Consider the following 20420-nt stretch of genomic DNA (forward strand, 5'->3'; position numbering starts at 1 on the left):
AACCAGGTTGTTTCTACGATACATTTTAAAAAAGCTAAATCTTCAGATTTCCAAGATTGCAATTGTCTCTTTTGCTCTTCACATGGACTGTTGCGAACGAATGCAACGAAAGGCTGCTAAAACATGATTGGTGAATGCTACTCAGCCCACAAACGGACATCAGATTCCTTCAGATATCTGAATCTTGTCCTGTTCTCCACAGATTATGCGTTCATATGCAGATAGAGATTTATGGAGATTCATTTTTAAGATAAAATGACCATATCCGGACACGATGCTAGCAAACGCGAGCAGCTGAGGGCTAGCGGCATGAACCCGACCGCTGCCACTCCTCGGTGCTCTGCAGCCTGATGAATGATGGTCCTTTGTTGTGAGTCCCATAAAGGCTACCGTGGCCATCCCTTTTCATAGGACCTGGCGAGCAAATGTGAGGCGTGAATAGCATTAGTCCGAGTCAGTGCACCCATAGCGGTGAAGCCAGCCCTGAAAACACAGCCTGCTAGCCCTCCTCCCCAAGTTTTATGAGCCAAGATGATTGAAGGAGAAGAAAACTGCTCTGCCAATAGAGAAGGACAGAGAGGAGAGGAGCGAGGAGGAGAGGCGTCAGAGATGGATGGATGGACAGATAAAACAGAGACAGCAGCCGCTCAACAGAGGACTCACATCCCATGCAAGAAGGGACGTGAAGGGGAACAGGTTTGCTTCAGGGGGACTGAAAAGGGTCCAGACAAAGGGAGAGAGTAGAAGAATGGAGGTGGAGGACTCTGGCTGTCAGGACTGCCGCTGGGATGGAGTTAGATCTCATTTCTCAAGTGTCATCGCACTATCTGTGTCTCCTCCTCTCTCCTCTCTGTCCAATTACCGCCACAATGAAGCAGGCCACTTCCTGCAGAGCTGCATATGGCTCTCTGGTTGTAAAGCCATCACTCCAGAGTGAAGCTATGCCGTTTCTGATAGGTACAGTATGTATGAGACTCAAAGGGCCACAGTAGGTTGTTGTTTGACTGAGCGTGAGCCGCTGCTTTGACAGCTTGTCTCAACATGATTTCCTCTAAGCGCTGACACGCCACCAACTGAACAAGGACTGTAAGCTACAGTGTAGGATTAAATCATCTGCTGCAAGCTTCAGCATCGGCCTCAAACAATGGTTATTATTCTGTTTTCTCCCATGCCAACATGCTCATGGTCTTTTTAAACTGACTTACAATAAGGAAACTGACTTTAAAGAGAGAATGATGAGTATATCAATAATTCTGATAGCAATAGTTGATCGAAATTAAAATATTAGGAAAACTGTGTCTCTTACAGTAAAGAGGAATTTAAAGACTTACTTCACTTTCTGTTAGACAGAAATTCCCCTGAAGTCTGTGTTGTAAAGGCATTGAATAATCACAAAGCTTTTCCATAAACTCATTTTTCTGCACATTTTAAGGTATCATGTCAGCTCTTTTGCAACATTTCATTGCTTGAGGTAGTTTTTGCCTTTGTTAAAAAAGAAATTAGAGTTACTGCACTAAACTTTATTGAATAAGTTCTGATGCGGCGAGTATTTAGCTTGCACAACTGATCCGCTGTTTCCACTATCAGCATCTTTACGGCTATTAACTATTAATTTATCTCTGAGAGCATGAAAGATATACTTTCTGACATGAAACAACAATTAAAACTTTCACGATTGAAACAAATTCCTTAAGACCTCTCTCCATTTTTCTACTGTGCATGAGTTAGATGATCTTTATATCTTCTAATCTTTTTACTGGCTGATTACAGTCATGTGAAGACTTCGGAGCATACTATGCAGCAGCAACAGTCAATGGAGTTGTGCATTTGCATTTCCTTTTTACATTTCAAAAGTCTACTTAAAATTCACTTGACAATTGAATGGAAACAGTAGCTCGTATACTTGCCAACATAACTTATCAGGGACCTCATTTATAAAACTCTTCATAGAATCCATACTAAATATTTGCATACAGAAAAATTAGGGAATATACTTATATATAAATGAATATTGATGCATAGAAAAGAAAATAAGAGGAAAAGAAGAAGCCCCTGGTCCTTCAACTGATGATGACTTAAAAAAAAAGTTTCCTGCTCAACATTCTGAATTATCACCACTTCAATAAATGATATACTTTTTTGCTTTAATCTCTTGCTGCAAAAATCCATAGACATACTGTTATAAATTACTTTGATCATAACAGTACAAAGAGGGTATGACTATATTGCTGTTTTAAAATATTTGACACATACAGTTGAATATAATATAATATAAAGTACATTAATAAAGTAATAATACCTGATCCTATAGACCTATTTAATGAAGATTTTGACTTTTCATCAGATGAAAAACAGACATAACGTTATCGATGGATGAATGCCATTAAGCTGAGTGTGTGTGTGTGCGCGTGTGTGTGTGTTTTGCAAATTCAAAAGATAAGGACACATTTAGGACACGTTTTTGTGAATGTAAATTATCAAAAAAGACATTAAACAGCTTTTAAGTCTGAAAACATTTTGGACATTCTGAATGTTTCTGTGGTGGAATGACAATGAAGGAATTTAGGGCAGTTTGGCGCCAAATCAATAGCTGACCTCTTCACCTTTTCAGGCGGGAAATAGGCTGTCTATAGAGAATAGAAGTCATTTAATTGATGGCCTTTACACTGAAAAAAATGTCCACCTTAAATCAATGAATCAACTTTTTTTCTTAATGTGGAAAATTTTCAGATCTCAGTCAGAGAGTCAAAGGAACATTTAGCTTGTTTCTTCTTTAATCTCTTTAATCTGCCTTTATAAATATATTTCAAGCTCTTCCACACCAACGAGAGAGTGGATGATAGAATATAAAAACTGTGTATTTTTTGAATAAATGGTAGCTAATTACTAGTTGAAATGGTCATTTTTTGCAGCGTGCATGCAGATTTGCTGCATCCTTTAACATGCAAAACCTGCAGACTTAATGCCCACTGTACTCCTGCTGAAATTAAATGTAAATTTTGCCCCAAATATCTATTTTAACAGCCTCAAAATGTGATAAAACTCTTTTCTAACGAAGTATCAGATCTTTTTATGCATTTCTTATATCAGAAAATGTTCGAAATGCAATTTAAATGTATAGTTTTCCATTATTCCTGAGAAAAACCAGAGATTTAACCGCGCCATCTTTCTCATAGCAGGCCTGTGTTTGCAGGGGGACGCAGCTCAGACTGGACATTTAGCCGCTCGCTCCATCACGTTGTGAAACATTGTAAAGGATCTGCTTTTCTTCTGGCCAGTGTTAAATCTGATCCCCTTGATGCGTGGGGAGAGCAAAGTGAATTAGAGATTGAGGTGGGAGGCTGATTAACCCCCCCTTCCAGCCGAGACCAAAGCCGCGATGCAAAGAAAAGGAGGAGACAGAAAAGAAGATATTTGAAAAGCTGCCACGAGTTCCCTGTCACACCGCCTCCTGCGTGGATTGAGCCGTGCTCTTTGTTATCCGCAGGCATGAATACTGAGTAGATGTAAAAAGAAAAAGGCCCAGGACTGGAAGGAAAAAAAGAAAAACATTGGGGCACGTCTGCATAATTGTCCGTACGTCTGCAAAGGGCCTTACAGTTTTGTATTTTACTGTCTAAATTAACTCTGGTGTCACGATAATCAAAATATTTGGCGTATATATTGAAACCAAATAACACAAATTGTTCACGCTGATTACTGCTGAAGTTCTGCTGTGGCCTCATTAGTATGAAATTATTTAACTTCTGCTGCCTAAAGAAATATCTCAGGAACAACTTTAATAGTTGAAGAAAGTTTATTTTACATTTATTATTTCTTTTAATGCGTTTTACTGTGTTTGGGCATGTTAATCCCCTGTGATATTCAAAGAAAGCCTTCGATCTGTGCTGTTATGATTGTGCATTATGCTGTGCTTGTTCGACACACACACACACACACACACACACACACACACACACACAAACAGAGCGAGAGAGAGAAGGACACAAAGAGAGAGAGAGAGAGACAAACAAAACAGCAGATCCCTCCTCCGGATACAATCACCTTTATGCAAACACGTGGGCCTCTGTCTGCCCACTTCACTAGTGGAGTGGAGGGGGGTGGGGGTGATTGGGGGGTGTCACAGGTGTCCAACAATCCAACAAACACCCCCCTCATCCCCCAGAAACTCTCCACACACATGCACTTTTATGTCACTGCGCTTTGAGATCCCAGGGCCCGTTTAGGGCATTACGGCAAATAAAAGAGTGAAATAAAACCGGAATCATTTCCGATTTCTCATTCAATGTTGCTTCATTTTTTATATTAACTGTGAAATTAAAGCGAGGCTTGTGCAACAACGGCATCAAAGAACAATAAAAGAACTTTTGGTGCGTAAAGTGGCACAACAGGCCAGTGCGCCAGGAGGTCAAAGCCCAACTTTGCAGTAAAATATATCAGTGTTTCATTCATTTGTGTTATTTGATTAATTCAAAACAACCTAAACTTGCACCAAGGAAGAATAATTAGCTTAATTCTGCCTTGTTTCACGTAAATAACCCACTTTCATTTGAGAAAACCTGTGCAATGAATACTGGAAATACTGGACTGTTTAATTTGCAGAAAATTCTGTTCAATTACAGACTTTTAATTAGACAAACAGACCTGCGGGACGAAGGTTGTTTGCACTTTTCCAAACATTGTTTTGATCTGCAGCTCCTAAACACACTCAGACCTGAATCCAGGCCTCCATTCGTTACGCTATAGGTTAAAAAAAAAAATCTTTTTTGGTGAGGGGGGTAAAGGGGGTCAGGGAGCTTTAACTCGGTGACAAAGCCTCATTTGCAGGTCAATGCGATGGCACACTCGCCTCTCCTCTCCATCCAGCTCGCCTTTGTTCCCTGTCGCCTGCGCCAATGCCAGATGGTCATGGAAAATGCTAATTCCCCTCGGCTGATTTTCCTCCTTTTTATATTTAATTGCAGCCTTTGCAGACTGTCCCGTTAATTGTGTGTTTTGAGAGGAAAATGCGATTTAAGTTTTTTTCTTCCTCGTCTCCTCTGAAATTATATTTTTACTTGATACATTTGCATGAAGCCCCAAAAGCCATTGCGCATGTCAAAGTGGCTGCATCTAAATCATTTTGCCACTTCAGACCCACAAAGGAGCAACATTTTGCAGGAACCAGTGACGCATTTTACTCAGAGCTAAACAGGTTTTATTAACAGATTAATTTCTAAATATAGAACTAACAGACTCTGCACATCGGGGTCGCATTGTGCTCTCACTAGATTCATTTTTAAGATCGATTTTAGTTAATCTTAATCTTATTTATCACCTATTTAATTACACTGCTAAAAGGATCGAATGCACTCTTATTTACAAATTCTGTATAAATATATATACATTTATAAGTTAGTTTTTATGGAAATCCGAGTTCTTATCACTCACTTTCAAAATAAAAGACACAAAATAAAAACTAATTTTGCTTCCTTTTGCTATTTAACACACTTTTTTGAGAATTAAATACATTTTTATTTAAAATTGATCTAATTTAAAGAAATTGGGCCAGTTTAATGAATGTCTTGTTCTTTAAATTAAAATATGTTGCCTCATTGCATTATTGATATTCACATCTGGGGTTTTTTTTCAGGGTGATTGAAGGAGAAAATGTCAACTAAATGTTTATTATGTCACTGATAAAACATAAGTCAGCCATACTGCATTTGATTTAGTATAATTCAACTAACTGATAACATCAAATATGATTTTCCAGATGACTGAGACAAATGAAACTGTGTGTGTGAGCTAAAGGTCAGATGGGAGACTGAAGGGGAGGCTGATTCTCTCCATCAGCAGCTGGTTGTTTAATCATATTCTATTGTGTTGAGCTTGTTAATGAGGTCTGTATGTTAGCTGTCATCTCTTTCCTTTATGTCCATCATACATACAGCAGGGCTGAATTAAGTTATAATTGTCATATTCTATGGAGCCTGTCTGAACTGTAAAAACTCCATGTGGTCACACACAAAAAAAATTGAGGCCTTGGCATAAAAAAGCTTGTATTCTTTGTGATGAAACACACTTATCATGCATAAACAGTCTGATTAAAATGATTTAAAATACAGCATTTGCTTTTTTCCCCTATTTAAAGACAAGCTTACCGAGTTGAATTTCAGGCCTTAACCTATGACCTCTGCAGCAATGGCTCAAATTCAATACCTTTTTAAGAAAACTAATGCGGTTTAAAGTTCTATTTATTGGGACAAATTTTATATAGTTACACAGCTGTAGAGACAAATAAAGGAAGATGACCCCTTTAACTCTGAGGGGGGACTTGAGCCCTTGAATGTGTCCAGTCTCCAACATAGAGGGGACTTCATTAAAGTAACACATGAACAGCTGTTGTCTTTAACATGTAAACTATTGAGAATTTAAAACTACACTGAATGGCCTCGCAGCTCCCCGTGGGCATATGGGCGTTAATTAGCTGGATATAGCCATAGATTAATTATAATATTTTTTTCGCCCATTCGTATCAATAGAGCAGCCAGACAAAGTGTCTTTTGTTCTCTGATGCAGGACATTCTGTGGCTGACTGAATGGGTCTTGGCTATGTCTACATGGATTTGCCATATGGCAACAAAAAGGAAAGAATGGAGCCGGAGAGCGCTTTGTGTTGGAAATCAGAACAAGCCCGTCAGAGCTTATGGCTGCATGGAGCTGACAAAGTCACTCTGGCCATCAAAAGTCTCCATTTTCATCAAAACAGTGATGTCAGATAGTCAAAGCAATTGAAGAAACTTATGGAAAAATTACGAAATGTGCCTTTAGTGTCCTGCGCGATGGCGCACTGCGCATGCAGGCCCACAGCAGCGCGCATTCACACACTGCTGCTGCATTTGGCTTCTTTCAATTAAGGGTAAACTTGCAAGTATGACCTGTTGAATGGTTTGTTTCAATAGACGAGGACAATTACAAAGACTAGTAGTTTTCTTTTTCCAGCTCTGGCAGGTGGCCTCCACGCCCGGTGTATCCACGGCGGGGTAAACAGAGTGTGTGAGTGGGTCTTTAGAGGGCTTGTTGAGTGCGGGTGGATGTGGGGGTGTCTTCGTGGCGGACAAAGCGGGGATCCAAAGGCAGCTGCTGCTTCTTTAGAGGGGCGAAAGGGCCTTTAAATCCCAGCCTATATCCCGCAGCTGCCATGCGGCCCGAGGCTGCACGTCTCAATGCGTTTTCCCCCCGCAAGGTATACAGACAGATACAGGCGGAGCTCAATGGAAAGTAATGTACCTGCGCCTCAGAGGGAGGTGCAGAGTCACAAATGAGTGCCACAGCACTGCGTGGTGTTTATTGTGATTCATGTGAAAAATGATATGTAAAATATAGCCTATTATTAAAGCCAATCAGGAGAATACAGCCAGCTTTATTTAAACGCACAATAAAGCTGTTGTTCCTAAATTTAAATCACGAGGCAGAAACCAGACAACAAAAAAGACGCCAGTCTTTTTTCTCAGTTTCAGTTTCAAGACCTAACTTCGACTCGAATCTAGTTTCAGAACAACTCAAATATAAACTGGACAAAAACAAACATATCTACTTTGAAGTTGAAGTGAAAAAAATGTTTTATTCTCATCTTTTACAAGACATTATTAGGGCACTTGTATGAAAACACACATACATAAAAAACGGCTCAGAAACACAAAGAAACCTATATTTTTTCAAGTGTGGACTACTATGGGTGAGCTACATGATTGCAAAAACATCACAATAACACAAACAAATGGAAATAATAAAATAAAATAAAATAAGAATATGCCCTTTGGCTAAATCAACAAGGCATTTAACAAATAAAGAAACATAAATAAATTATAAGTTAGAATAGTTTTAAAAATATACATTTACAGAAAAACCAGAACAGAAATAAAATTTTATTGTCTCTATAAAGCTGTACACTTTTGGCCAGTGTAGACAATTCTTTTAAAGTAATTTAGGATTGCACAGATGTTAAAACATTTAACACTGTCGAGTGGCTGTATGCAAAAGCAACAATGAATGCTACATTTGTACTGGATAGAAGTCATTCGGCGGAATGTCCTCTCTCTCCGTCCCCTTCCCCCTCCCCAAACCGTTCAGTCCTGAGAGTCTGCTCCGGTGTCCGGGCTGCGCTCCGCCGGGGCGCACCGAGCCGGAGCACCCTGCCGGTCGGGCTTCTTCTTTTCTCTCCCACCACACACCGTCTCTTGTCTTCTCTTTCTCCGGCGTTTTAAGTTGCAGAGAGAAACGTCCTCATCTTGTTCCTCAAAATGCGCAGGCAAATAGTGCAAAACACCTGGAATAAAAAAGGGGAATAAAACACGATCAGTTTTCGGAGTAATTCCAGAGAAAGACGCGAGTCAGCTTTCTGAGGAAACAGGACCTCAGCAGAAGGCGTCACCCTTTAGCTGAGCCTTTTCCCGCCACATCGTGACGCACATCCCCCTCCCCCCAACCTCCGGTGTTACTACAGCTCCTACTATCACTACTACTGCGATTTCACCACCACAAACTCTCCCCACCCCCCTCACAGATAAGACTGACTGCGCTTATTTGGCTCACGTAATCATTTAATGGTTTAATTAACAATTTGATCATATCACATATAACAAAGCAGAACTGACATATTACATTAGATTTTATGATTTTTAAACGGTTTGAGCAGTTTACAAAATGCGATAAATCCTCATACCTTCAACGAATCCTCTTTCGGGGAGTTTGTTCCACCGGGATTGGAGACTTGGAGTGGTGGCAAGCGCTCAGATCATTAGATTTTTTATCAGCAGCCCTCTTTCGTTTCACGAAGAAGTCTGTGGAGATAAAAAAAAAAAAAATACAGTTAATACAAATGATTCCACTTGAGGTGAAATTACGCACAGAGGAGAGACGCGGATAAGGATGTGATTTGGATACAGAGAGCAGCCCTGGAGCCAAAACACGCTAAAACATGAGCTTTAAATGTGTTTTATTTACCTGTGATGTGTGTGTTGTTGTCAGTAGTTGCTGTTCTCTTGCGTCTAACACACTGTCTGTGAGCCGGCTTCCCTGAGTTCAGTTTGTCTGTGCGGTTCTCCTGGTTAACCTCCACCGGGCAGGGAGTGCTGCTGCTCTCGGGCACGACCAAGCGCTCCAGTACATCCATATCCGGGCTCTCGGGGAGAACAGAGTCCGAGGAGGGCCTCTGCTTCATGGGTGTCTCAGGCACCCTGGTCCTCCCGTTCTGTACAGGGTCCTGATAAAACGCCGGGGTCGTATCCACGGGCACCTCTTCCCACTCGTAATCCCCATCCAGCGGGGTGTTGGCTTCGAAATTAAAGTTCCACCTCTGCTGGTCCCGCTCTGAAATCTCCCGCAGCTTGGACTTCATCTCCCGGTTCAGCTCGTCGTGATCCACCGGTCCGAAGAGGTTGCGGCAGACGCTTGTGCGTCTGTGGAGAGGGAAGGTCCTCCTGGCCACCAGCCTCTCCAGCGCGCTGCTCGATAACTGGACGTTGGTCATCTCCAAAAATCTTTCCAACCAAACCCCAAAAATAATAATTAAGCTATTTTTTTATATTGACCCCTGATGAAAGAGTATCAGGTGTTGTTGTTGTTGTTGTTGTTGTGCCTAAAATGTGCGTCTCTTTCTCCTCTCTCGCACGTCTCTCTCCTCCTCGCAGTTTAGTTTAAATGTACCTTTTCAGTGAGATGTGGAGTATATAACCTCCTCAGTCTCAGCAGCTACCTCGAGCGACTCTTTCATTGGCTGCACCTTAAGCCCAACCCTCTCCAAAAACACGCTCAACCCCCCCCCCCTACACTCATTTCCCATCAGCCCCTGGTGCGTATTTGGCTGTGCGCCGAGCAGAGCGCAGCGATTTGGTTTTTCTCTCGGAGCGTCAGTCCTCTGATAACACTGAGCGGACTTTCCCGATGTCAGTGTTTGGAAAACCTTCAGGTAGCCTTCATACACAAGCAGCCGGTCGCTGTGCATTTATTATCGGACTTTATTTCCTCCTTCCTCCTCACACTCGCTGCAGTGGGGGGCTTTCGATAATGGACTAATATGGGCTCGATCGTCTTATGTAACATGGAAGCACTAAATGGTTTATTTCTAACATTTAACGCATCCTAATCAACACAGTTTAAAAAAAATCTGCGGGTAGAAATCAGTTTAAAGGAAACGTAATCTCCCCATTTAAAGTTTCTGTCCGATGTTTGACCCCTTAATGTTTTTTCTCATGCAAACAATGCATGCACGCACCGCTGTCCCAACACACACTCCTCTCTATTCTCTCACCACAATAACACAACAAGCTCCTCGGATCATGCACTCAGCCGTCTGTGAGGGGTTTGCACTGACCGAGCTGCTTTGGTTTTTACGCACATAAGCAAACAACAGAAAGGGAAGGCAGGGTCATAAATTAAAAAAAATGTTTTCAACTCTTTAAACAAAGCAAGTCACCTTCTGCAGAATCGGTTTTAAGATTAAAATGTGTATTTTTCATTTTTCTAACTGATTACACTCGTTTATCTTTTTAAGAGATTACGGTAATCCAGTTTATCAGTGAATTACAACCAACACCTTTTTATCACTTGCAAACAATTATATGACTGCAGTGAAAAAAATGCTTTGTTTTATACATTGTAAAGGGTTACATTAATTTTAAAAAATCACTTTGGATTAAGTGTTATGCAAAAAAGGTGAAAAATAAATCCCTGCAGCCGTTTTTGTGCTACAGGTTAATCACTATTGTTTTGTGCATCATGTTTTGGTACGTGCAGTCAGGTCACTGTGAACAATATTTGTCCTCAATGTCAGAACAAATAAACAACTTTGAGTGCATCAAGTCAGCCAGTCTCCCTTGAGTCTGTTGTCCTCACGTCCAGCCAGGACAGAAAGACAACGCCTTAGCTCATGGATAACAGGCCTACAGGGACCTCTAGTGGGGAAACATGAGGTTGTTAACGTAAAAATGATTTGTCATAAAAATAAAGAAAGGAAAAAAAACATATTTGTGTTACTAAATTGTAGCACTTAAACTAACAGTATATATACACGTTTGAATTATTTATTTATTTATTTATTTATTAACATTTTCCATCAGTCTTTAAGGCAATATATTGATCCTAAAGTGAATATTGGAATATCAGAAAATGTCACATGCAATTAATGTATGCACTCTGGTGCAGGTTATTAATCTTCAAATATATATATATATATATATATATATATATATATATATATGTGTGTGTGTGTGTGTGTGTGTGTGTGTGTGTATATATATATATATATACACACACACACATAAACATACATATATACATATACATATATACATATATGTAATATGTATATATCTATATGTATATATATTTATATATGCGTGTGTGTGTGTGTGTGTGTGTGTTAACACCTTTTTAGTTGTAATTAATTAATTAATTAATTAATTAATTGAAACTTTTCTTTTAGAATGAGTGTGCATAACTTCTTAATAATACTCTGTTGGCTGTGATTGATCCTCTGACTCTTTGTCTGCAGGTCACCTTCTTGTCACACATGACATCACATGAGAGTCACAGATGATGATGACGCATCATCACATTGGACATGTGAAACTTGCTAAAGTCACATGATTACAAGTGTGAGACCTCCTGATGAGGGGTGTCAGGTTGGACATGTGATTTGGCTGTAGTGATGCTACATAAACCTACATTTTAGTTTAGTTTGGTTTATATTTCCCTCATTTATACACAACACAACAGGTTATCCTTACAGTTATTAGAAGTTTAATATTACCGAATCATTATATCGAAAGTAAAACAGAATCAAACATAATATTTTGTCTGAAAAAAGAAGCTCTAAGATGGAGCCTGAGCTTATTGTGCATACACTTAATATTTAAAATTAAATAATTACTTTTTAATTACTTTAATTTTACTCAAAACGGACATACATTTCATAGCATCAGGCAATAACAATCACCTGGACAGACATCAAAATAATTGTTTAGGTTTGACAATAAATTATGAGGCTATTTGGTTACTGTGACAAATCCCTTCTGAACATTTTTGGGTGAACATTAGTCCTTAAACAACTCATCTGGTGTGATTTTTTAATTTGTCAAATATCTTTAACCCATAAGAACCCACGGTGACATGGGTGTCACAAACATTTTAAATGTTCTAGTAATGTTCATGTATGTTTTCTCAAGTACATAAGTGTGTTTTTTAGTGTTCTACAGCTACAGTAGCTTGTTGAGAAGCCATCCAATAAGGCAGTGTTATTTATATTTATCTATTCTCGATTTATTATTATTTTGTTACTTAAAAACAAATCTGAAATGGAATTTGTTGTCTAAAAGCACTATTAAAGTCACAATTTTGATATATGTGGTGGAGATGCAAAGAAAAAGACAAAATTGTGTTTCTGTAAGCAGAAAAGGTGTCTAGTTTATTCATTTAAAAATTAAAATATATATCATAAGGTCCACTTGGTCTATGGTATATCTCCCATAATTTTCCTTTTTAAGGATTACTGGCTCTGGGTTCTTATGGGTTAAAGCACTTTTTCTGGATTTTTTTGTTCTTTTAATTAAAAAAAGACAAGATCAACATGTTTTTTCTCTTAAGTTGAGCTGTGATTAATGTCACGCCTACCTGATGATCATTTTGTCCCTGATCACAAACATGAAACAAAAACAATCCCTCTCTGTGATCATGGCAGGCAGAAATCTCCAAGTGTTGTGTGTTGGCTCCCTCTAGTGGTGGAAGGTGCTTACAAAAAATGTGGCCTTTTTAGCAGACTTTTTAAAAGAATTATTGTGCATCCAAAGAAAGCCAATTTAACCCTTTGATGCACAACATGGGTCTAAAGTGACCCGAATTAGTTTTTAATTTTCTATATCTTCGCAATAAATTAATTTCATCATTCAGTATTCCAGGTTTTCCTCAATCAATTTGTTTTTCAGCATCATACATCCTAATTTTGTTTTTTTCATTTCTTACTTTTTGAATAAAAACCCTTTTTGTATCACTACGCTTCTAATGCACAACATGGGTCAAACATTTCATTATGGGGGTATTGTATTTTAAGGAAAAATGAATTTAATCAATTTTGGAATCAGGCTGAAACATAAAAAAAATGTGGAAAAAGTGAAGCTCTGTTAATACCTTCAAGATACACTGTATGTGTGACAAAATTATGCATAAACACGTTAAATATATTAAATATATGAGTGTGGAAAGTAACTATTTGAAACAAATTAATATTATTATAGTATTAAGTAATTTAATTTTAATACAAATTTGGATAAATGAGTCATTTTTGACCCATGTTATACTTTAGAAGTGTTGTCCATATGTTGTGCATCAAAGGGTTCATCTAATAAGTTATTAAACGAAGTAGATACTTTTAGCTGATTAATATCCATTTTAATAAAGTATATTGAAGGCCATGATGATTAAAAGAACTCCAGTTCATCAAACCATCCGTGAACAGAAAGTTATATCACTTCTCATATCTTATTATTCAGTTTCACTCTGGTTACAGATTTACTTTGACAAGCTGGAGGCAAACTTCTGTTCCTCAGGCGTTCTTTCAAACAGATATTATCAGCAGATGTTTTGAAGGTCATGAAAATGCAAAGAGATTTTCTGTATTAGTTATCTCTCAAGGGGAGGATAATCTCACAACTTTCACTGGAGTAACAGGTACAGTCAGCCAACTGGTGTGATGTCCTTCAGCCAGCTTGATTCTTTTATCTCTAAACACACGTGCATACCTCTTGGAATGGAATACAAAGTTAGAAACACTCAACAAAAAATGTTTGCATGTAAAAATAGATTAAATCCTAAAGAAACTTTGCATTTAGGCTCTATGTTTTATTTCCACTGGCCACATTGAAGCAGTTAACACACATATACATTTGTATTTATAGTTTATGTGATATAAAGTTACATTCTAGCTTTTCTAGCTTTTTTTTAAAACATATTCAGACACTACATGTTCTTGTTCTCTACTGATTTTATGATATTTTCAAGTCTTTAATACCAATTTTATGACATTTTATGTATTTGTTCTACACTTTTATGTGATAATGCATGATTTTAAAATACAGTTTAACTTGCAATTGGTGTGTTTGGGAAATGCAAATTGAGCAACCTATGAGTCTAATCCATAGGAGGACTTTCTGGGGTGAATTATTGTGGAATTAATTTTTATTAGACAAGAATTTGAAGCAGTTAACACACATATACGTTTGTATTTATAGTTTATGTGATATAAAGTTACATTCTAGCTTTAATTTAAACATTATATTCAGACACTACATGTTCTTGTTCTCTACCGATTTTATGATATTTTTAACTTTTTAATACCAATTTTATGACATTTTATGTATTTGTTCTACACTTTTATGTGATAATGCCTGATTTTAAAATACAGTTTAACTTGCAATTGGTGTGTTTGGGAAATGCAAATTGAACAACCTAAGAGTCTAATCCATAGGAGGACTTTCCGTAAATCCGCAAATGGACATACATTTATTTAAATAAAAAGCCTACATAAATCTGTGAATGTGTAGATGTCTGTAGAAGCGTACAAAGATATTATTATGTTTTAAAATGTGTCACGTGTTTGAAAGTAGACTTATCATCATATGTAAAAAGAACTTTATTTTAAATTCAAGCACTTCAAACCTTGAAAACAATATTTACAGCAGCTCTAAGAATCCAGTGTATTCAGATTTGCAAATGCATTGAGCTTTGTAAATGTGTATTTAAACGTGCAAATGGACATACATTTATTTAAATGAAAAGCCTACATACATCTGTGAATGTGTAGATGTCTGTAGAAGCGTACAAAGATATTAATGGCTTAAAAGTCTAAGTACTGTGCTTCAAGAGCTAAAAATATACATAAGGCATCAGTCCCAGCTCAGGCCAGCATCTCAATAGGCTGTCTTACTTTTTGCTCTTTTCTTTATTTATCAAGGCTAATAATACGACTGAGACGTGGGCTGAAAGGAAGTGACGACATACAAATTACCCAAAACATGTTGACACGGTTTGACGTCACACATTTCAGCAGTTTGACCCGTTAAAAGGCGCAATCTGGTGGAGTTACTTATACGTAACCAACTGACACTGTATGATTTTCAGAACTTTTACTTTAACTCCACTGTTACAGATATAGCATATAAAAGGATGATCCTCAGCTAAACCCTCCAGATAGGTCATGGAAACAAAGTCACGGAATTGGGCGTGGGGTGAATTATTGTGGAATTCATTTTTATTAGACAAGAACAGTCTGTGAATTTGTGTTTGCCAGGACAGTAAGATTATTTAGTCAGTTGCTTCAGAGCAAAAAACAACAACAAAAAAAAACATTTGTAAAGTACTTATTGAGTTGCTCTGCTGCAGTTAAAAACATTGACACCTTCCAGAGAAATGTTTCCACTTTGATTTAGGGTTGTTTCTATGGTGATCTTTTTTTTTTTTTTTTTTTTACCATCAATGCCTTCCCCCCACCTCTACCTCGACCACTCACCTGAACACCTTGATCCTTTTGATGTCAGAGAGGCTGCAGGCATCACCACAGGCCCTTTAGAAGGACGATGAATGGTAATTTGACCCCACGACCGCATGCGGCATCTATAAAACAGTTTTCTTGGCGTGCTGCCTTTAAGCTTGAAGTTGGCCGTTGTTTGACACACCCGACTCACTGAAGTGATTTCCCGGCTGATGACCCACTGTTTCCTACCTAATTACACACTCCACCAAATTATGCATGTCTGTCAGCTCATCAGAGCTCACCTTGTAACAGCAGTGAGACATGCAAATGTTATATTACATCATCCTGTTTGATGAAACAGGAAGGAAAAGTGATGCATTTACATTCTAAGTTCATTTAATTACAGAACACACACACGATCTGATTGAAATATTTCTAAAATGTTCTAATTACCAGTCTGTTGATTTAAAGCATTATTATTATAAAAGATTATTAGTATTGTATTGTCAAAGTTAATTCAGTGCATTTACTAATAAAGACTTTCATAAATATAAGTTTAATAAGAGTAAATTTTACCCTGCAGCTACATTTAAATGCATGCATTTTGTATTATTAGTATTATTATACTTTTTATTATAATTATTACAATATATACACTTAGATTTGTTTTTTTAAATCAAGCTATAGACTAGATGAATGGATAATAACACAATATAACTATATATACAATATAACTACTTCTATTTTGATCTTAAAGTGCAACACTTTCAGCAGCTAATAATAAGGTCACGATTTATGGAAAAGGACATCTCGTTTTATAAGATAAGAAATGTATTTTTTTTTTTTTGCCCTTAGAGCACCACAAGTTAAGTGCCATCTAGGTGTAAAGTATTATTTGAGAAAATCTCTACAGCTGATATCTCCAACACTCTGAACTACAAGAACTACAAGACAAAAATATGTAATTTTCTGTGAGATGGCAGCTTGTTTTTATTTATTATTTTTTCTCAACAAAAAACACAACAGAAAAGGCATCTTCCATTAAGATTTTGTTATATCACCGCATATAAGAAATAACCATAATAGATTATGTTCTTCTGTTTGTAGGAAAAAGGCAAGATTTTTTTCGTAAAGTCAACCAAACACTTTAAAAACACCTTCATAGACCAGCCAGGCTGTTTTCAAACCGTTATAAATCAATCATACATCAGGGTGATGTTTCAGCCAAAACCAGCTCTGAATGCAGAAACCTCTGCCCTGTGCTTTAAACACATTTTTACAGAGTTGCTTGTTCAGTAGTTAAAAATAACTCTTGGAATGCTTTCGTAATACTTCTGCAAAAGCAACAACCTAGATTAAAAACGTGTGATGCAAGGGCAGATATTCACTGCTTTCTCCTTGAGCTGATCCTTTCAAGATAAGACTTTATAGATGTGCGTTTGTCATTCTGTCTCTTGAACTAGATCTGAACCCTGCCTCTCCTCTCCATTATTTCAGCTGCATTTTTATCATGTGCAAAGGGCAGTTTTGTATTTTTTATATGTCTTTTTAATTATGGGATTCAAAGAGCTGCATGCTTTGCTCTGAATCAGAGAGATCAGTGTTATGTGAAAAGAATATTTTTAGTTTAGAAGAAATAAATCTTCAAAGGAGCAGCATCACTCGAGGGTTTTTTTTGTGTTGAATGCAAAGTGTTTTTTATGCCATGTAGTCAAACATTATAAAGTGAGTTAGAGCCCAGGGCTATTCCTGCCATTCATTTACCCTTACAATAACAAAAACTCTGTCTTCACACTTTATGACCTAGAGTGGCTGACATCGTTCTCAGGCCTCATTCTGCTGCAGTGAATGTTGCCTTTGGCTGTCTGTACTACACTGACACACACACAGACACACAGACACACAGACACACAGACACACACACACACACACACACACACACACACACACACACACACAGACACACACACAGACACACACACACACACACACACACACACACACACACACACACACACACACACAGACACACACACAGACACAGACACAGACACAACACACACACACACACACAGACACACACACACACACACACACACACACACAGACACACACACACACACACACACACACACACACACACACAGACACACAGACACACACACACACACACACACAGACACACACACACACACACAGACACACACACACACACAGACACACACACACACACACACACACAGACACACACACACACACACACAGACAGACACACACGCACACACACACAGACACAGACACACACACACACACACACACACATACACACGATTCACCGTTTACAAACATTTACATATTTTCTATACAACTTAAAATTAATTCAGTCTTTGTGTTGCCTGCGGTGCCATATATACATACTGATGTGTGAATCAAATCATGACATTTGCAAACAGTTACAAGCCTACAAACAGTTTGAGCTTGTGACACTACAACTGAGCTAAATCACTTTTTCATCCAATTAAACAAAACATAACAAAGCAAATCTATATTTTCTTGCATTTTAGTGTGAGTATGATACTTGTATGAGGATGAGTCTCCTGACATAAATCCCTGTCATCTTCAACATCCATCCACAGAACACAAGTTTTTCTTTCTGCTGCTTTATGGTCTCACAAAATAAACTCAACATTCCAGCTAATTGTGCAAAGAAGCATGGGTAGTGGCTGAAAAAACACTTGAATTGATGATACTATTACCATGAGGTTTGATTAACGATTAATCATCGGTCATGATTTAATGTGTAATCTAATTTTGCAAACTAATTCCCAGCAGGCCTGAGATAAATGTAAGGGAGTGAAAAAGTGCACAATTTCCTTTGAGATACACATGAGTAAACATATAAAAGGTTCCAATGTGAAAATACTTTAGCACAGAAGATTTGTTTTCCTTTTTACCTCTGGCCTCCAAAACCCTGGTTACACAAGAGCGAGATAGATGCAATCATGCCATGTGTTGTCAGCTGAGGGATTTTCCCAGCTGAAAATTGAAGTCTCAAGGAGAATATTATGAATGCATCTTTGACAAGCCAAACTTGGTGGTGGACTAAGTAAAGGTTAGAATTGCTCAGAAAGCTCTTAAAGCCTGTCTCACGGCTGCTGAAGAACAGAAAGCGGCTGCTTCATGTGTGGGCAAATCAAGCTGTTAAAGAAACTGGGTGAGTTTACACCAAAACATGACATCTTCTAGATCAACCTGATGCCCATCTCCTGGTAAATTGTGATAATCAAAAGCTGCCACAGCTAATAATCATTTATTACAAAGGATAATTATTAGATGTATTTGCTTATTTTTAAAATGAGTTTGTTATCGTAAACAGTTGCTGAAGAACTTGTCTGTATGCCTCTGGAGGCATCAAATAGTCGGGTTGTCCATCTAGCCATCCCATTCTCATGAACTTGATATCTCAGGAACACCTGGAGGGAATTTCTTCATATTTGACATCCACAATGACTCAAATATGAACGTATTTCATTTTTGGAAAAGGCTAAGGCCACTGTGCTCTGATGAATGTGATATCTCAGGAACACCTTCAGAGAATTTCTGCATATTTGGCACAAATGTCCATTTAGACTCAAAGATGAATTGATTAGATTTTTGAGGTCAAAGTCACTGAGATTTCATTAAAATATTTTTTTAAAGCCACAACTCAAGAATACATACACTAATTATGACAACATTTTTACGTCGAACAGGATAAAATGGTTATGTGATGACATTTAATAGCCAAAAGGTCAAAGGTCAACTTCACTGTGCTCTCATAATATTCTGCAGAAATATTTTTATGTTTTTGGATACGATATTGTGACACTAATCTTGCATGCCCACCATGAAACTGTAGAGCTGTATATATTTTCTGTAGATCTACCAGGTTGAAGATGTGTGTGAAGCATCCAGGTTTTTGAATTTGTAGCTTTCTTGTAGCATCTGTATTTAAATTGTCTACTGTCTGGAAAGACGTAGATGAAAAACTGACTTGACTAATTTGTGGAGGCATACAACATAATACAACATAATAATTGTAGATAATAATCTTATTTTATGGGGCCATTATTGTAGCAGTCAAATGCGTGCAGAGTTTTACAATTGCATCTTAATCTGTGTGGGTGTAATGAGATTTGTAAATGTGTAAAAAAAATCTCTAAATGCTTGCTGAGACGGCAAATGTGTATTCAGAAACCACGTGTGCATTAAGTAAACAAAACCAAAAACCATAAAAAAACACCTTTTCAAAATCCAAATTCAAGCCATTTTCAAGCTTTCCAGCACCATACAGCTATTTGATTTTACATGTTTATATACACAAAATTGTAAACTGATATTTCACTACTTTCACACATTACAAAAGATTTTATTGTTCTGTAAAGGTTTATGTTTTAAAATGTGTTACGTGTTTGTAAGTAGACTTATCATCATATGTAAAAAGAACTTTATTTTAAATTCAAGCACTTCAAACCTTGAAAACAGTATTTACAGCAGCTCTAAGAATCCAGTGTATTCAGATTTGCAAATGCATTGAGCTTTGTAAATGTGTATTTAAACGTGCAAATGGACATACATTTATTTAAATGAAAAGCCTACATACATCTGTGAATGTGTAGATGTCTGTAGAAGCATACAAAGATATTAATGGCTTAAAAGTCTAAGTTCTGTGCTTCAAGAGCTAAAAATATACATAAGGCATCAGCCCCAGCTCAGGCCGGCATCTCAATAGGCTGTCTTACTTTTTGCTCTTTTCTTTATTTATCAAGGCTAATAATACGACTAAGACGTGGGCTGAAAGGAAGTGACGACATACAAATTACCCAAAACATGTTGACACGGTTTGACATCACACATTTTAGCAATTTAACCC

The 20420-nt window shown here is 37.7% G+C and overlaps 1 protein-coding gene across 1 annotated transcript; it reads right to left on the minus strand.

Moving 5' to 3' along the window:
* Positions 1-7576: 7576 nt before the first annotated feature.
* Positions 7577-9647, minus strand: cdkn1cb (cyclin dependent kinase inhibitor 1Cb). Its single transcript, XM_059334769.1, has 3 exons — positions 8989-9647; positions 8708-8825; positions 7577-8311 (listed from the first exon to the last, which is right to left on the minus strand). Exons 1-2 carry the CDS (start codon positions 9512-9514, stop codon positions 8710-8712), a joined length of 642 nt encoding a protein of 213 aa, XP_059190752.1. The 5' UTR covers positions 9515-9647; the 3' UTR covers positions 7577-8311; positions 8708-8709.
* Positions 9648-20420: the final 10773 nt, after the last annotated feature.

The sequence above is a fragment of the Centropristis striata genome, chromosome 6, assembly GCF_030273125.1.
Source record: "Centropristis striata isolate RG_2023a ecotype Rhode Island chromosome 6, C.striata_1.0, whole genome shotgun sequence".
In the NCBI taxonomy this organism is placed as follows: Eukaryota; Metazoa; Chordata; class Actinopteri; order Perciformes; family Serranidae; genus Centropristis; species Centropristis striata.